We start from the raw sequence: 19,487 nt of genomic DNA, 5'->3' as shown, positions 1-19,487 counted from the left end.
TCCTGTGGATAAAACGAGAACATCAATAGAGAATTAGTCAAAAAGGACCATATTGCAAAGGATAAATTGACTATTCTCCACATTCAGTTCTCCCCCCAATTTACTCTGCCTATCTGAATGGACTCTAACTAGTTATCTAATTATTAACGGAAAGGAAAAGGTAGGCTACTACCCCTTTAGTTAGTAACAGCCGTTGTGGAAAGTGGGAAGTTATCTGCTCCAAATAATACCTGGCTGAGCAAACTTTTCTCTGACATTCAGTTATAGGGAGGTAGTTGAATTAAATTGAATAACTAGACAAAAGAAAATGGTGGGACTATAATTTATCCCCCAGCTTATATGGATAGGTCTACATATAGCATTAAACAGACAACTATTCTATAGAGAATGTATTTCCTGCGTCTTGGCACACAGACTTTAGTCGAAATAAAACACACTCCAAAAGACCAAAGTGAAAGGATTATTAAGAGAGCATTTATGTTTTCTGTATTAACTGCTAGTAGATTAAAGTATTTCAGTCTGTCTATTTCCTGGAGCAGCACTAAATGCACTTTCCCATCCATTGCAAACTTTTTAGCATCACTTCTAACTTTAAAGAACTTTACTATAGAAAATCTCATCCTAATACACCCTGAAGTTAGAGTTTTTTAGTGTCATTGTTTTTCTTCATAGATTAGCTTTAGATCTATCTGAACAAGGAAGTATATATACTCTTGTAAATGAGTCTTGCAGTGTTTATTTAGATGAGTCAAAATGTAGACGTCAACATAAATAAAATGCATGAGACTGTTAGATCTTTTCACATACCTATAATAAAGAGTGAAACCTGTGTATGATCCTGGTTAACTAGGTACCTACAGGGTTCAGAAAATAGATTGTTAAAGTTATATCGTACTGCCTTGTTCTAGTTTTGCTTTTTCCTATTCTCCATAACTAAGTGCTGTCTATAGTGTGGCATCAGAAACTTAAAGCATTAATGGAATCACAAATTCTATAAATGTGTAGCAACTTTAGGAGAGAGAGGAGTGTTTATAATCTAATGAGTATTTCTGCTGAGCCCTAATTGTCTTAAGGAAAAAAAAGGAGGGGATTGTAATAAGTAGAAAAAACATTTGTTAGTGGAAAATTACTAAACTGAAACCGTATCATACTGTTAGTGTAACTGAATGTATCAGAAACTGTTCCTATGTAGATGTTTTCTGTGAAACTGGTTTTTAAAATGTTACAGCCTGTTTTTCAAGGGGGAGGTGGGAAAGATAGATCTGAAAATTAAAATATGTTGATGTTTATGTAACCACAGTCTGTTCCTTCTGTGTGGGTGTGTGTGCGCGTGTGTATGTGTAAAAATGCCTTGCTCATAAATGCATTTTTGCTATTCACTCCTAAAGGATGCCTTTCCCCAGCTTTGCGGCTGAATAAACCAACAGCTTTGTACATGCTGAACAGAGTATGGTCATTTATTCTCAACAAATGAAATAGATCGTGCTTTGCTTAAGGTATATTCAACATTTACTAAGTGCTGAATAAAGTCAGTAGTTGTAGTGCCTGTATCTGTGCAGTGTCTCTGAGAGGAGGTGACTTGGCAACTCTAGAAAAGAAACATACTTGAAGAAGATAATGTGAAATGTTGTCAGTACCCATCGTGGAACCCACTTGTTTACATAATAACTAATTCCAGGTTGCACAAAAGGATAGGCACCTGAAGAAGCCTTAAGCCTTCACTTTTTGTGTGCCATGGATGTGGGGTTAGGGGTGAATTTACCACTTTCGTACTCACCCTACGTGGGCCTTTGGTAAAATGCAGTCACCATAATTAAGATAAAGAAGGGCACATTTATTCTCTATAGAAATATTTATCAAAGGACTAAGGAAACAATTTCTAAACCAATGGCCATTAATGTTATTTAAAGGTATTCTCTCTTGGTACAGATAGCCAGCCTCTCTTTGTTGAAGTTGTTCAGATACCTTAGGCTCAGAGAAGACCATAGTCATGTATTTTAAACCCATCAGCTTCCTAAGAAAGAAAAAGTCTGTGCATTGCAGAAAGACAGATGTTAGGTCAGCTTTAGGGAATTATCCTTGGGAGCTCCTATCACAACTATCCACCTAAAAAAATTGCTCTCATGAAAACTGTGTTTTGATATTAGAGTAGATTAGAGCAATTTAGGGACCTTAGAAGTCACTTGGGTTATTTTCTTTCTGATACATAAGTACTCATATCTTTAATAAATGATTCTCTGATTTTTGGCTCCAGTGTTAGAAACTCAGTATCTTTTGGAGTAGCCCATTAGTTTTAAATATCTCTTGTTAGAAATTTAGTCATTCATCTAATAACGTTAGGGAATGCCTACTGTAATCCAGATACTGGAAATGCAACATTAAATAAGATACTATACATAAGAAGTTAGTTTTAAAATATACTGATCCAAGATAAATTATCCCAAAGCTTTTGGCCATTGATGCTATTTCTGCTCTCTGGTAACATTAAATAAGCCTAATCCTTACAGTAGCCCTTAAATATTTGAAAGTGGGGTAGCCATCCAAATGTAGTGTAATTCATATGGAAGGCACGCTCCAACAATTAAACCCCACAAGGGAAAATCAGCTAAGGGTATAGATAAAATAAATAGGTATTTTTTACACAGATTTAAGTTGTGTATGCTAAATTCACAAGACAATGGCATACAAAGATCAGAGCCAGAAGTATTTTGCTCATATATATATACATATACACACACACACATGTATATATAGATGTAGATATATATAGAAAGTCTGGGTAAACGCCTGACTTAATGAGACAGTTTTGTAGAAGCTACTAGCATATGAGTCCGGCATGTGAGCAATATCCATTGGACTGAGGGAAAATTGAGGGAGCTGTACTACATGACACAAGCTACTTCTTATTTCTTCTATGCTATCAAATCTATGGTGTCTCTTTGCCAATTTTAAACAAAGTTTAGTTAATGGCTCTGTCTGAGTCTAATCATTGTATACAGTCTTCCACGTTCTTTCAGTTGGTGGCAGCTTTGGGATTATATAAAAGCTTTGGAAGTAGAACCAAGAAAATGGAAGGAAAAGGGGTATCACAATGACCTGACACTTGCTGGCTACCCAGCTCTGACCTAACATTTGCTAGCTACCCAGCTCCTGTTAGCTGTGAGAGCTATGACAAGCTCTTCTCAATGAGATATGCCTATTTAAAAATAATTTAAAATGGTGTGGCAGGCAGACAGTACCAGAGTTGTTTCTTATAAACAGCACTGAGTCAGCTGTTAAAATGTTAGCAACAGTTTGGGGTTGGATTATAAAACAGTAAATTGAATGGTGCTTGGGCAGTTTATTTGGGAAGACATAGATGAGTCCAACACAGGATATGAAAATCCCTGGCTAATTTGAAAAGTGATGCCCTATTCCCTGGAGTAGGACATAATCAGTAATCATCTAGGAGACTCAGGATCCTGATTGGCCAAGATTAAAACTGAGTTCCTAGTATATACAGAAACCAAGCTGGTATGGTGTCCAATTGGATTTCAACAGAAACCAGATGGAAGGGTCTTTGAGTTTGTAAATTAAGGAGCTGGTAATGTCTTCTTACTTGGATGACACTATGTTTAGGTTAACTGTTAAGCCCTTGCTCAATGTTACCTTTCCAGACAGTTTCCACTGTGGAACCTGATGCTCCAATATATATACTAGTGCTTTACAATGTATTAATTAGTCACTGGTCTAGTAGGGGCAACTTCCTTTGGAAGGTACCCGAAAAAGACCCTGGATTAGCTTTTATGATTGCACTCTGAACAACCAGAATGACTTGGTAATGTGGCAAGAGTTCTGTTGACACAGTTAAGCCAACCACAACCGAGAGAGAGACTAAATTCCTGTATCAAAAGCATTAATATTGGCCACAGCCTGTGCATTCCATGGGGACTTACCACAAAGTGGGTTTTATGGTGTTAGCCCCTAACCACCTGCCTGGTAGTGATGTAGAATTACCTAATGGCTTGAATGCTTTGGTCCAGAACCCAAATTCCTTCTTTGAATCCAGCTTTTTTTTTTTTTTTTTTTTTATGTTGGTCATTTTCTAGTTATAACATTTTTTTAAATGTGTTGGGTTGCTGGGTTTAGCACATAAAAATGCAAGACACCCAAATTTCAGATAAACAGTGAAATATGGGATATACTTATACTAGAAAAAAAATTTCATTATGTTTTCTGAAGTTTAACTGGCAGCCCATGTTTTATCTGGCAGCCCTATAAATGTGCTGGTAGCATTAATTCAGCTTGGGTTGTAGTAATGTAATTGTTGCCATGGGACAGTATGGTTCTGTCCATTATGTGGTGGTTTCTTACCTTCAAATTTCTTGATTGGGGGAGAGGGAGGCTGACATATTTGACACAAGATTAGAATGTTATAGGAAGGTGAGAAAGGAAGACCAATTACAGATATGAGAGTTTTTATGAAAGACACATTGTATTAGGCTAAAATAATCACATAACCATTAAACATTTCCAAACATTTTTATAATTATTAAAATTCTGTCTCAATAATAGCTAGATTGGGTTTGTTGTTTTCTTTTGTGTGTTTTTTAAGCAGTTACTTTCTCATGTTTGCAGTGAAGGGAAAAATTAAATATTTTTAAAATTTTAAATACTTGATAAGTAGCACAGTTCTGGCAGCTGTTCTTCATTGCAGGAAAGGTCCACAAATTTGGATCACCTATCTTTTCCTTCCAGAACCCCCAAAAGACTCAAGGATTTAAAGCACAAGGTACCCTGAAAGGTGAGGGTGAGGAGCAAAGTTTGAAACAAGGGGATTATTCGAAAGTTTATTTGTGCCCTCCTTCTCTAGCCAAGTGACTACTATACCCCTTTCTAGCCAAAGATTGGAGGCTTATATCTGGAGAAATTGAACCAAAGTCCCAGTTAGAATTGGGACCTGGGGGAGAGTGGTAGTGAGGTGCTGTACTGAAAACAGGAAGAGAGAATGCCTGTATTCTGAACATTATGAGCCATCAGTCCCTTCTGTCCACCCAGCTACATAATCTGGCAGCCAGGCTAATACCCAGCCCTGTCCACCCAATCCAGGAAAATGAACAATTAGAAAAACAGCTGCCCACTTGATTATTTGTTACAGTGAAACCCAGAGCCCACAAGCCCTGCTCATTCAGGCAAGGCTTTTGGTGACGAACTTACCATAAACTGATACCAAGAATAGTTAAACATTTGCAGAGACCTTCAGCAGTGAAAGATGAATACCAGAATAAAAGAGCCAGAGAGAAAACGAAATAATGCGGAAACATAAAACTCCCAAAGGATGCTATAAAAACATGAACAATCAGAAAATACAAGTACTGGAAAAAATAGGAGAGCCAAAATTAAACATTCAATAGGTGTGTTGGAAGACAAGCTGAAGAAATTTCAGAAAGTAGAACAAAAAGGCAAAGATGGAAAATAGGAAAGAACAAAAGGGGAAATTAGAGATCAGAATGGGATGCAGCATGTGAGAGCCTCAGAATGAGAGGACAGACAGGAGATGAAGAGAGGAAACAAAACTAAAGAACATGTCCCAAAATCATAGGGCATGAGTCTCCTAAACTAAAAGGGTCTGCTGAGTGCCTGGCACAATGAATTAAAAAATACAAAAGCACATCATGGTGTTTCAGGATACCAGGGTTAAAGATCCTAAAGGTTTCCCAAGGTGGGAAAAAACAAGGTTTACATAAAAGGATGTTTCCAGAATGGCATTTAGACTTCTTGGTAGCAACACTGGATGTTAGAAGACTATAAAAGCAAGTCCTTCAAATTTAAGGGGAGAAATTAATTCTGATCTAGAATTCTGTATCCAGACAATCCAGCCAAGTATGGGACTAAAATAAAGGTTAGACTTGCATGGTCTCAAAATTTTACCTTACCATGTACCCTTTCTTAGGAGGCCACTGGAGGATGTGCTTCACCAAAACAAAGGAGTAATCTAAGTAAGAAGGCATGGGATCCTGAAAACATAAGCTCTCACAAAGGAATGCAATGAAGGAAAGTCCCGGGATGACTACTGTGTCAAGTAAGTAGGATGGGGGTTTCAGAAAGTAGGTCTCTAGAAAACTTAGGGAAGATGTAGAAAAGAATGAGACAGATACTGGGAAATTAGGGGACAAGAATAAAATAATTACATAGAAAACTAGGTTAATGATAAAATAAGAAGTACACCACATACACATTTTTGGATGAATGTCACTGTGTCACAAAAGTAAATCTGAAATTTTATTTAAGTGTAATTATTACAGTTTTAGTAGTCAGATATAGTGGTCACATTAAAAATATAGTACAGTTGTATTGTCAGCAAATTGACTGATGATTCGGCATCATACACCACAATTGCAGTAGGTGCTCACCTTCGATAAGATGTGCATTGCAGAAAATTTTTTCAGAAAGTAAATATTATTCAGTAATTTGTTTTGTAAAAGAAACTATGTCCCTTGCTTAGTCAAGTCTCAAAATTTTTTATTTATAGAAATGATACATATTCTACAGCAGTATTTTCAACAACCTTTCATTTAAATTTTACCTTTGTAGGCTCAGAAGCGTAACGAATTATCGACTTCTTTAAAAATAATATTTTGAAATTCCATAGTTTTACATCTTCCATACTATTTTTGCTATCAAGATAGTTATATCCAGTGACAAATCCATAATATATTACTACATAACACTTTAGATTTTTTTCCTATGAGTTATGGTTGAGGTTTTTTCCTATACTTTGTTTATATTACTATTACATATTCTCAGAATAAATTTGACTTAATTGCAAATAATTGTGTGGTGATGTGTTTTTCTTTGTCATCATATCTATTGAGTAAACCATGCCAGACCAATTTGTCCATCTGCCTTTTTTTAAAGTAAGGAATAACATACCTACAGTGAAATACATAAAGTACACTAATCATAAGTGTACGTGATGGTTTTTCACATATGTATACACTCAGATCAAAATGTACACACTCAGATGAAAGAACAAAAAGTTTCTGATTCCCTGGCACCCTTTCGCAGTCTATACCTCCCCCAGAAATATCCACTCTTCTCTTAAATATCAATTAGTTTTGCTTGTTCTAGAATTCATGTGAATGGGATCATGTGTTGCTTCATGCTTAGCTCCTTTCATCAGCATAATATATGTGATTCATTCGGGTGTTTGCATGTATTGGTGGGTCCATTTCTTTATTGCTGTTGACTGTTCCATTGTGTTAACATGTCATAATTCATTTATCCATTCACTTGTTGATGGCATTTGAGTTCTTTCCAATTTTTGCCTATTACACATAAAGCTGCAGTAAGTATTCTTGTACCTGTGTTTTTGGTGGGTATGTGCACTTAACTGATTAGGAAAAAAATTACTAAGCAAAGGCTGAAAGATTACCTTAACAAATTTTTACTAAAGAAATCACCTAAGGCAGCACCTAGACTATCAGCGTGGTAAAGGTGAATTATTCAATACCTGTTGGGACAACTACTTAGCCATCTGGAAAAACATTATGCATACCAGCCTCACTCCATATATCAACATAATTCCAAACTTTAAAAAAATGTAAACATAAAAATGCTAGGAGAAACTAATCTTGGGTGGGGAAGGCCTTTCTAAGCATGATGAAAAGCCAGAAAATATAAAAGTATCAATACATAGATTTGCCTATGTAAAAATTCAAAGTATTTATAGAACATTATAAAACTAAAATAAATTACTAACTGGGGAAGATGTTTGCTTTTATATTATAGGCAAAATGCTAAAAACCCCTATGAAGAAAGATCTTGGAATAAGCATTAAAAATTATTAAAGACAATTTCAGGGATAAAAACGGGACAGGCTCCAGAGAACTGGAAAATGGGGCAGAAGGCAGGAAGCTTTTCTAGGATAAAGAGTATCTGATTATCTGGGTCACACAGTCAACCTTGTTTGGGGTGAGAAGTAAATAGTATAGAGCCCAGAGTTGGCTTGGCGTTGGACGATTGGCTGGCTGGTTATACTGCGTGTCTGGTCAAGCAGAACATTTTTAGGGACACAAAGTTGTCTAAGTTTCAGTTTGCTGACCTGGCACTCTGGGCAGGAGCAGCTCCACCTTGGGCCTAGAAAGTTATTTCAACAGAAGGAAAAAAAGGCAAGCAAAAGCGATATGCAAAAGGTTTAATTCAATTTGTGGAAAGGTGTTCCAGCAGCCCTACTAGTAAACAAATGGTGTAGGGGAGATATCCTTCACCTATCTGAAGATATTTGAAGATCAGTAGTGGCTGGCTTGGGCAAGGATATGGGAAAACATGCATTTTTGTGCACTATTAATGAGTGTACATTGGAATAACTTCCAGAGAACAGTATAGCAAAATATATCAACATTTAAAATTTTCTTACTCTTTGGAACTGGTTGTTCTAGGATTTATTCCTATGGAAATACTTGCACATCTGTGCAAAGATGCGTGTATGGTATTGTGTTGGAAGTTATCTTCACACAATGATAACCTCCAAATAAACTATCAGGCAGGCTATCCCAGATGTCATAGACAGGAAACTTGACATCTCAAAGTAAAGTGCTCCAGTCACTTGGTTTATTGACTCACTTTTAGGCAGAAGTCAGTTGGAAAGAACAGTGACAGTTAAGACATTTAAGATAGGGTGTCGGGGAGGTGAGAGGCCCACGTTACCTGAGTCCAGTGTTACGCAGTGTCGTGTCCTTTCTGCTGCACCAAACTTCCCTTCTGATAGTGTGGTTATGTGAACCACAGCTAAAGTTGAAAAGGGGGGCTGAGCAGATGGAAGATGCCTGGAGGCAACACATGCTTGCTCTGTCAGGATGTGCAGGGGCAAGTGTGCCTGGGCAGCCACCTCCCGAGGGCCATGTGTTTTCATCTGTGTTTCTGGGGCAGAACATACACGGGCCAGAATGGGTGTCTACAATGACTGGCACTTTAGGGATGACGTAGCTGTCCGCCTGAAGGTGGCATCACTTTTACCTTACAATTTGTTCTTTCCATCTTTTTCTGTTAGTAACACTCTCGTTCATTCCATCGTCCTCTTTACATAAATTCCATTCTGTCTTTATCATGTGTTACGATATACTGTCTGAACTTAACACATCTTAAGAATTCTTTCTCACATGAGTTTCATGTACCTTTCTTGGTTTTCCTGTTCTTTAAAACAATTGAATATTTTCATAATGCAGCAAACAAATTATAAACATATATAAAGTACCTTGCTTAAAATATAAAAATATAAAAGAATTGTTTATTAGGGCATAGGATAAATATGTTATTGTTGTATATAATGGAATCCTGGTTGTTAAAAATGGGAATGATCTTTATTGGCAAAAGAAAGAAATATGTGCATTTTAGATTGGATGAGTAGGGTTCAAAAACATTTCCAGCACCTCACTTATATTTTAAATAATATACGTATGTAACATTTTCTGGGCTGTACAGAGAAATGTCTGGAAAGATCTTCTCAAAATATTAACAGTTTTCTTTGAGTGTGGGATTTGGGGTGATTTTTGCTTGCTTATACTCATTTTTTGCATTATTACAGGTGAGATGGAGGGAGGTTCTACAAGCAGCTTATATTTTTGTAATCTAAAGAAAAAACTAATCAGTTATGGTTTTTAAAAGTTTCCTATGGCCAGCATTTTGCTCCGGGAAGAATAGCCCTTGAAGTCATCTAGACCACAGCCCACCTACTAGCTGTGTCACATCGGATTCTTGGCCTCCCTTGACTCAGTGTTCTAGTCTGTAGAATGAGGATAATGAGCACCTTAGTGGAGGTAACATGTCCAAAGGGCAGAGCACAGTCCCAGGGTCACCTTAGTGGGCCAATAAAGGCCCTTCCACCCCCATATCTGATAGAGTGCTGACCCCTCTTCTGCCCCTCTATTTCACTCCTGATAGTGTGAGAGGACCTACTCATCACAGTGCTGGAAAATCCCAGCAGCTGCAGAAGACTCCTTCCGAGCAGGTCAGCTTGTGGTACCAAGATAACAGTAGCTGCGGTCCAGCAAGACTGGTAAGGGAGTCTGGTTTTCCCAGTGTCTTCCATTATAAAGTCGAAAGTATAATATGACATTTTCTACTGGAAAATACTTTGGCCCCAGAACCTAATAAGATTGTATTTAAGTAACTAAAATTTAGGGTTATACCAGTATTACTAAACTTTAGTGTGCTTTTGATCATCTAGAGCAGTGGTTCTCAATCCTGTTCATACCCAACATCCCCCTTTTTATAATATTCATGTTGCTATCTTGAAATTCATAGGTAAGTTTTTAAACTATTGCACACATTTTTAAAATCAATATAATTTCTTAACAGTAACGTAAAGGAGAAAGAAAAGGAAAGTGGTTATAATTAAGCCATATGCATGCATTTCAGCATAGAAATACTCTGGTATGATTAACTGTATGACATTGTAGTACTCAGATGCTTGCTCATGTAGGTAGACTCACCACAAATGCGGCAGTTGTAATACAGATGTGTTGGATTGACAACCGAATACCATGTGCCACATGGCCATTGATGATGTTATTTTCCAAAATGGTGAACAGCTTTTGGTAAAGTTCTGGACCAAAAAGGCTAATTTCCCTTTATTGTTTACACACTGGTTGAATTCCTGTAAAATTTAGTATGTTAACACCCTACAGAAATTACTCTAAATACACAACTGGAGTAAGTAGAGAGCTTATGTAAAATACGGATTTCTGAACCCCCAACTCCAGAGTTTTGACTCGGAGTCTAGGACAGGGCCCAGCATCCACATCAACCTCCTGGCAGTGGTTCCGATTCAGGCATTGTTTCCTAAGTGAATGGGGGGATGTGTAGTTGTTCTAGAGAGGGAACCTAAAATGGTAAACTAGGAACCAAAAACTCAGGTTGGTCATTCCTTTGTAGTGTAATGTATTGGGGCAAAGATAAGGAATTTAGAATAGGAATGTCTCAGTTTCAGACACAAGTGTGCTACTTGTAATTGCTGGATGTGGTACACATTTCTTGTATCTATTTCCGCCCCTATAAAAATGGTTGTGACCTATAGTGTGGAAGGATGGGATTGTGGTTTCTGAGACTGAAGCTTGCTTGCTCTGTCAGGATTCTTAAAACTCTTGATATAAGGCATTGTGTAAAATGAAGTATATTGACCATGCTAACTGCTTATTATGATGACACTATTATTCACACTTATGGAAAATCTGAATGGGGTACTGTCAGCTTCCTAAAGGCCCAGAGTAAGCAAGCCACAGAGAAATCAGGCCCACTCACCTCTCCACACACACTCCTAATCCAGGATCATGGGCAAGGGCAACTCGCTTTCCCTGGCTTGGTTTACTTGGACTCAGCTCCGTGTTCCTCCATTCCTTTTTGGCTCCTCCTTTCCCACCAGCCTTTCTACCTTTCTATTTACCTTCTCCGCGCTCCTCCCGCCTCCCGCGTTGTGCGTTCCCCTCTGGGTTTCAGTCACCAGCTTCTCCGCTGCCCCTTTGGCTTCCTCCCTTTGTTTGGTAATCCCTGGCAATTCTCCCGCAACGTCTGGGCTCCTCCCCAAGATGGGGGAACTGGGGACTCCCATTTGCAGGCCTTGCGGGGAACCACACTGTGCACCCGGTCCCCTGCACCTCCTTGTCCCCAACACTTGCTCTCACCTCCCTGCCCCTCTTGGCATCCTGCCCCCCCTCCGCCCTCAGATAGGGCTTCGAGGCTCAAGAGCCGCTGGCTAAGTAAACTGGTAACGGTGCCAGGTTCCTCGTCACCCCGTTCACCCCGCAGCTCATCTTCAGGGGCTCCTCCCGAGACCCAGAGCACCCGCTGCCAGCGGCTGAGGCAGGCTCTTCCTCCTTAGCCGGGGTGCCCACCGCGGGCGGGGTCAGTCACCACCGAGTCTAGAGCCCAGCGCCACCCACGTGTCCGAGAGTGCCGCGCCCCGCCAGCGCCAACCTCTCCAAGGCCAGTAGCTCCAGGCCGAGTGAGCTCTACACTGCAGGCAAAACCCGCGCGGGCTGGGAGCGGCTCCGATCGCTAGGGGCTCGTGCGGCCCTCCGCGCCTTGCCGCAGGGTGCGGGTGCCCGCCGGGGCGGCGAGCCAGCGAGAGCACCAGGGGAGGGGGAGTGGGCGCGGGTGGCTGGGAGGCGGCCACCGGGCGAGCAGGGACCACGCGGCGGGCGGCGCGGCGGCCGGACTGCAGTGCCACCTCTCGGGAGAAAGCCCACGCGCTCACACGCTGGCGCGCGCGCACGTGCACACCGTGGGCAGCGAGAACACGAGCGAGAGCCCTTGAGCGCTGGACGCGTTTTTGCGATGGCTTCTGCCGTCTCCAGCAAAATTCATGCGCCCGGGACTTGCCCGTGCTCCAAAGCTGATGCCCACGGTGGCTCCTGCTGGAGAATGGATTGCGACCCCGAGATGCACGTGAAAATGTGCAAGAAGATAGCCCAGCTCACCAAGGTAAGGTGAGGCGCTGCGAGCGGGGTAACTGCGCTCCCAGGGCTCCCCCGGCCGGGGAGGGGGCACGGGCGGCCCCCGGGAGGCCCAGGCCGAATCCAGGCTGAAACTTTGTCTCCGAGGCCACCCAGGAAGGGAAGTGGTCCTGAATCTTGGTGACTTGCCCTTCTGGAGGCACCATCCTAAAGCAGCTGAGAGGATCCTTGACAAGGAAACTCCTACACCCTGCGTGCTGAGCAGGTGGTCTGTGCTAGGAATGTGACTAGAGTTGAATCAGTGCGTGTGTGCGTGCGTGCGTGCGTGTGTGTGTGTGTGTGTGTGTGTGTGTGTGTGTGTCTCTCCCTCCTTTGCCGGCTCTGCTCAGGCGATCCTGCGGGAATGTTGCGATTTTATTCATCGCCGTACTTTACGGTCCAGAGGTCAGGTGCGCCCTGTTTAAACACTCGATTTATTTATTCCTTCGTTCAGCAGGTATTTGAGTGGTGTGTTGAGTGCCCGTGGCTTGCGTGGCGCCGTACTAAACCTGGACGGCAGCCCAGGGGACTTACTATCAAACCGGGTGCGGACGTGTGTGGGAGTGTAAATAAGCAAGTGCAGGATTCACCATTTAATTATGGGCTTACAAAGGACCTTGGGAGGTCAGCCAGCCCATCTCCTCACCTCGTCCCAGGGCCCCGATGGAACCTGCAGGGACTGTGGTGTCCTCCTTGTGCAGAGCAGGGAAGACACCACTCTGCCCTTTATTAACCCCCTGTGGCTTCCCAATTTAGGAGGTCCTTGCCAAGGTTCCCCTGGTGTATCTTGTGGGTAGATTGAGGACAGCATCCCTCTCTGCCTCCTAAGGCTCCCTGTGCCTGAATTAAGTTGTTTCCCCCAGGGTTTCCTTTTTATCTCATTATCAACTCCAGGTCCAGGTTCTGTCCAGTACTGTATGGAACACGCTCTCTTCCCTGACTTTTTCTCTCCCACTTTCCCACACCTACTTTTTTTGTAGAATCACAGGCATTTTCCTCCCTATTTTGTCAGAAGGGAGCAAGCACAGAGACCTGGAATTGGACAGTAGCTGCCTTCTCCCCCCCAGCCTCCACTCCCATGTTAACTTCTCCACATTCTTTGCACATAACCCTGTCTCTAAATAGTGATCTCTGTAGTCAAGGATGGAAAAGGGGAGTGGGAATAGTCCCTTGGAGGTCATGGCATGTGCCGCTGGCAAAGGTGTCGATTCAAGGCACTGTAAACAGTATAAGTTATCTTCTCTATATGCAAAGAATCTAACATAATTTTAGAGGAACAAGGTTGAATTGAAAACTAAAAGACACTACTATATAATCAGTTGCTAAATTGGGTACTTCAAATTATGAGTGCTATAGAAGCAAAAACAAAGGATAAGTCATCACGGGTAAGAGCAGTTTGGAGAGATTTTGTGGAAGAGATGAACCTTGAGTTCACTGTGAATTTATGGAGTGCCTACTATGTGCTGGGTATTGATGTCATAAAACTGAGTAAGACAGGACCCCTACCCTTATGGTATGACAGACACATAAACAGGTCACTTCAATATAATGTAATCATTGCACTCATTAATATTTATGGCACACCTACTATGCACCAAGCCCTGAAGATGCAGCAGCGAAGAAAGCAGACATGACCCCTAGCATATAGTAGGTGGCCTGTTGCAAAGTGTGTTTTGCATTAGAAATCACAGTTGATTCTTACTATGTAATGCCCCTTTTACTATATGTCATGCTGATGGTTTAAATTAGACATTTCTGATAATGTTACTGATATCTCACCTTTCTTTTGGCTACTGTTTGTATGTCACATGTTTTTCATTTCTTCATATTTAGTCTTTCTATAAGTTTTGTTTTAGTTGTCTCTCTGATAGGTGAATTTAACCCCTTTGCATTTATTATAATCACTAATATATTTGGACTTATTCTTGCATCATATTTTGTGCTTTTCGGTTAGCACCTTTTTCATTCTTCCTTTCTCTCCCTCTCTGTCTTCTGTTGGATTAATAAAATGTTTTTTCATTTTCCACTGCTGGTTTGAGGGCTTCACTCTTTATGTCTATTCTTCTCAGAACTGTCTTTTCTTTTTTCAACTTACATACTTATATTGTTTTTAACAAAATAATCAAGTAATATTTTTCTTCCTACAAAAGCGCTTTACACACCTTACCCGTTTAACAGCCCTCCCCTTTGCCATCTTGCCATCATTGCCTGGAGATTTTTACTTTTTTAATTTAAGAATTGTTTTTATAGTCAAGAGTCAGTTAAATTTACTGACATTTCACCAATTCTTGTACTTACTATTTTTTTCTGGAACCCAAAGTCTTCCCTTTGGGTTCGTTTTTCTTCTAGCCTAAGTTCATCATTTAATAGTTCTTTCTGTAGGTGTCTCAGTGGGAGGAGGAATCCTTTGTATATTTAAAAATGTCTTTATTTTGCCCTCACTGTTGGATAATCATTTATCTGGGTATAAAATTCTAGTGAATCGTTACTTTTTCGTAGTACATTGGTGATAGTGCTCCATTGTCTTCTGAAACCAATTGCTGCTGGTAAAAGTTCTACTGCCAATCTGATTTTCATCCCTTTGTAGACAGTAGGAAAATGTGTAAATAAATTGTGGTATATTTGTATAATGAAATACTACCCAGCATCAAAAAGTATGAACTAATATGCACAACAACAGGATGAATCCCAAAGATGTTATGTTGAGCCAGCGATTTTCAACTGGTGTGCCACAAGAATTTTTAAAACATGCAGTACCTGGCTACTTAGGGGCACTGACCCATTTTCCCTGAGATTGTCAAATAAAAACATAACAATAGCCAACCCAACAATAGCCATCCAGTGTGAATGAATCAAAATAATACCTATTTTTTTGTCAGGTTGGCAAAAAATATAACACATTTTTTGGTGTGCCACAGAATTTTAGTAATTAGCTTATGTGAAAATCGCTGGTCTGTAGTATAACCCTTAAAATAAGAAACTCCTCAATTTATTCACAATACTTTGCACGTGGTAAACAGCTAATATATGTTTAGTGTAGTGAATAAATATCAGTACGCACATTAAATCCACCTGGAGAGCTTTTAAAAACACATCAGTGACCCGACAACTAAACACAATGCCTGATCCTAGACTGGATTCTGTACTGGATGGAAAAATGCTATAAGGAGATCACTGCATCAATTGAGAAACTGTAATATGATAATAGGGAAAATGCAAGTGTTTGTGTAAATGTTAAATGTACTGGCGTTGACAACTACACCTGGGCTATGCAAGAAAATATCTTTATTCTGAGGAAATGCACATTGAAATATGTCTTTTAAGGAAGTATGTCTTACTCTCAAAGCATTTTATTTTATAAATAAAATAGAGAAGGAAAGCCAATGATAAAACAAATGGGACAAAATGTTAAGAGTAGATGAATCTGGATAAAGGGTATGTGGATGTTTATTGTACTATTTTTTTCTGGCATTTTCCCCCTACATTTGAAAATATTTCTAAATAAACACAAAAACAAAAAGTATACAAGGCCCAGGCCCCACCTTAGAAGGAGAGGGGAGAGTGATGGCAGGGATTGCTATTTTTCCAAAAGCCCCTAAAGAGCTCTTATTGTTCACACAGTGTTAAGAACCACTGTTTTAGAACAACTGAAGGTTTACACTATAAAGTGGGCACAGAGGAGTTATTTAGGACAACAGGAGGTTCCAAATCCATCCCCACCTGTTAGCCTCTTAGGAGCTGTCTGGGTTATGAGATCCACTGTCCTGGCAGTGCTTGTGTTCAAGTCAGCTTTGTTTTACTTAATAATGGCCCCAAAGCCATTCACATAATTGTTAAAGCTGTTCTATTTTATTATGTTACTGTTGTTCATCTCTTACTGTGCTAATTTATAAATTAAATGTTATCTCAGTTATGTATGTATAGGAAAAAACATAGTATGTGTATATATATATATAGGGTTTGGTATTGTCTGCAGTCTCAGGGATTCACAGGAGGTCTTGGAACATAACCATCGCAGATAAGTGGGGACTCCTGTATATGTAAATACTTCCTTTTTTTCGTGGGGAGCTCTGGAGATCAAAGCCACTGTTTCTGTCACATCCAGATCAAAGGAACCAAACTGTGTGTCGCCGTGTCCCAGAACCTCACCAAGGTCTACTAAGACACACAAGCAGAAACAATGATATTGGATGGGGGTGGGTAGGGTTGGGTAGGGAGGTGGTAGGGATGGGGTGGGGGATGTTGTTATGAAGAATGGGCACTGAGTATAAAATTAGAAATATTAAGGAAAAATAATTATACTTTCTACTTGAAGTTATCTTTTAAATGAATTTAAACCTGATTTATTTCCAGAGGGATATTTCTTACTCTTGTTTGTGCTAATACACATAGATTTAATATAAACTGTTAATAAAACTGAAGACACCTGGAGAGCTAATGAACAATTTGAGGGTTAACCTTGGAATGCTCTTCCTCCTGACCCTCACTCACATGGCTGGTATCAGCTAAGAAGCCATCTCTTCAGAGAGGCCTTTTATGACCTTCCAGTCCAAGGGGACCAGCTTTGCTCATCTTGTAATTAGGAAAAATATTTCTTTCTTCCTCTGTGATTAGCTATGAGGTTTCGCTAACTAAGGAATGTTAAGTGGGCACCTCGCCCAGGGCCGGGCACATCGTGAACTTGACAGATGTTGGCTGTGCCTTTGCTTCTTGAACTGGAAGGACTTTAAAGGGACAGAACTGCTGCCCAGTTGTCAAAATCAACAGCCTAGAGCAAAGCCAGCCCTTCCCTGGAGCTGGGAGGCCAGGGCAGGGTCCTAAGGCCACAGCAGTAAGGCCTGTTGCTACCCAAGTCCTCAGCAACCGGCTGCCACTTGAGCCCTGTGTTTTCATGGCTTGGAGGTGTGCAAGTTTTATTGCACCCAGTTTCCCTTAGCTGCTTGCAGGAGCTTGTTTGGGGAGATGTGTAAGCAATTCTACACCAGTTTGCCTTAGGATTCTGGATTTGAAAACTGCAGATCTGTCTTAACAAGTCCTCTCTGTTGGAATCGTTTAATTTAACCATGTGATTCATGATGCAAAGACGGCTATCTCGCAGAAATCTTTTTGCCATAAACAGCATGAAGAACACCGTAAGTTGAGTGTCTTTAAACACTACCTAAGACGCCGCTACTTTTGCATAACTGTTTGGGTCTCTGCACTCTCCCTCACCTCCACTCTGGCCTTCGTTTATTCCATTCCCCACATAGCAGCGAGAATGATCTTAAAACTGACTCCAGCTGGCCAGTGTGGCTCAGTAGGTTGAGCGTCATCCCATGCACCAGGAGGTTGCTGGTTCGATTCCGAGCGCATGCCTCGGTTGTAGGCTTGATTCCTAGTAGGGGACGTGCAGGAGGCAGCCAGTCAGTGTTCCTGTCTCTCCCTCTCCCTTCCTCTCTCTGAAATCAATAAAAACATATTTTTTTAAAAATACCATGTTGCAGCAGCTTTGGCAGTTCCTCAAGCAGTTAAACAGAGAGTTGTTGTACAAACCAGCAATTCCATGCCTAAGTATATGCCCAAGAGAAATTAAAACATATACCTACACAAAACTGCTAACAGTAGTCACAGCAACATTACCCATAATAGCCAAAAAATGGAAATAAACTAAATGTCCATCCATTGAATGGGTAAATAAATGTGGTAGAAAGTACAGTGGGGATAGTGGTTGGGGGATGCAGGGTTTCTTTGTAATGAGAATATTCTAAAGTCAGTTGTAGTGATGGCTGTACAACTCTAAATAAACTGAAACCTGTTGAATCGTACACTTTAAATGGGCAAATTGTATGGTACGGATATCAGAATTATATCTGAATAGGTAAAATTAAAACAAGCAAGCTGAATCTTGTCTTTCCCCTGTTTAAATCCAGTTCTGAAGCAAGTTCCAGTGATTTAACAAATCAGTCCACCTTTGCCCGCCCTTTTCCATGTCCGTCTTAGTCCAGGCCATCTTCCCCTCCGGCCCCACCCCCTGTTGTGGCCCCTGACAGGCCTTGTGGTCCACTTTTGCCCTCTCACACAGTGACATGAATGACCTTTTAAAATATAAACCAGAGTATCTCATGTTTCCATTTAAAACCACCAATGGCTCCCCATGTCACTTGGAATTGCATTTGTTCACCAAGAATGAATTTGCTGCCATGGTCACTCAGGGTGGCTGCCGTCAGCTTTTCAGTGTCATGTCCTCGCCGCACCAGCCTTCCTTCGGGCCTTCGGGTGTGACAGGCTTGTGCTGCGCCGAGCCTTTGCCTCCGTGGTTCCTCTGCCTGCCTGGCTGTGCCGACTGGCCTGGCTCGGCGTCTCTCCAGACGGGGCCCCCCCTGGCCCGGACGGTGCTGCGGCCCTGCCCGCTCGGAGCTGCCCTCCGCGCCACCTCTCTTTCCATTTTTGCCTCCGGCTGTTTATTGCGTTCTCTTCTCCCCAGAGGACGTTCCATGAGGACGGGGTGTCTGCGTGCTCTGCCCTCTCCTGCACCTCCAGCGGCTGAACCAGAGCCTGCTTAGCGACTGGTGCGAGTTCATTGATAGGCTCGTGAACAGAACGCCCTGGGCCCCCCGTTTCTCCTCCGGTGAAACACCAGACTTCACCCGTGGCGTACACGGTCATCTTGGGGGCAGTAGGGAGGCTCCTTTCTCAAGGCCAGAACTTAGGAAGTGCTAGCATCAAATTCCTGGTTTTCTGAGTGCGGTGGAAAATGACCATGTGACAAATGGGTGGACTTCCCCTGTTCCCTCCTGGGCCAACGTCGGACTTAGTCACTCCAGCCCCTGACCACAGACTCAGGCTGTGACCAAACTTAGTGCTTCCATTTGGTCAGATGCAAATTCCTTCAGGACACTGGTGTTATAAGGAAAAATAAAAATAACTGACCTGTTATACATAGAAAACACCTATTTTAGAAAAATCAAATATACAGATAGGGAGAAAGAAAAAAATTTTAAAGCATTCCCAAACCTGTGATAACTATAGTCGTGTAAT

General features: G+C 41.2%; 1 protein-coding gene across 3 annotated transcripts in view; it reads left to right on the top strand.

Moving 5' to 3' along the window:
* The first annotated feature begins 12,158 nt into the window (after positions 1 to 12,158).
* FAM184B (family with sequence similarity 184 member B) overlaps positions 12,159 to 19,487 on the top strand; it is a 61,471-nt gene continuing 54,142 nt past the window's right edge. For all 3 annotated transcript variants that reach the window (XM_081162172.1, XM_081162174.1, XM_081162173.1), the window contains exon 1: positions 12,159 to 12,459. In XM_081162172.1, the coding sequence (XP_081018298.1) occupies positions 12,313 to 12,459 (147 nt within the window). In that variant the 5' untranslated portion in view covers positions 12,159 to 12,312. The remainder of the gene's footprint in view (positions 12,460 to 19,487) is intronic.

The sequence above is a fragment of the Miniopterus schreibersii genome (genome assembly GCF_964146895.1).
Source record: "Miniopterus schreibersii genome assembly, chromosome: 1".
NCBI lineage: Eukaryota > Metazoa > Chordata > Mammalia > Chiroptera > Miniopteridae > Miniopterus > Miniopterus schreibersii.
The sequence above is the reverse complement of the archived record's forward strand: the minus strand, read 5'-3'. Positions and strand labels throughout refer to the sequence as shown.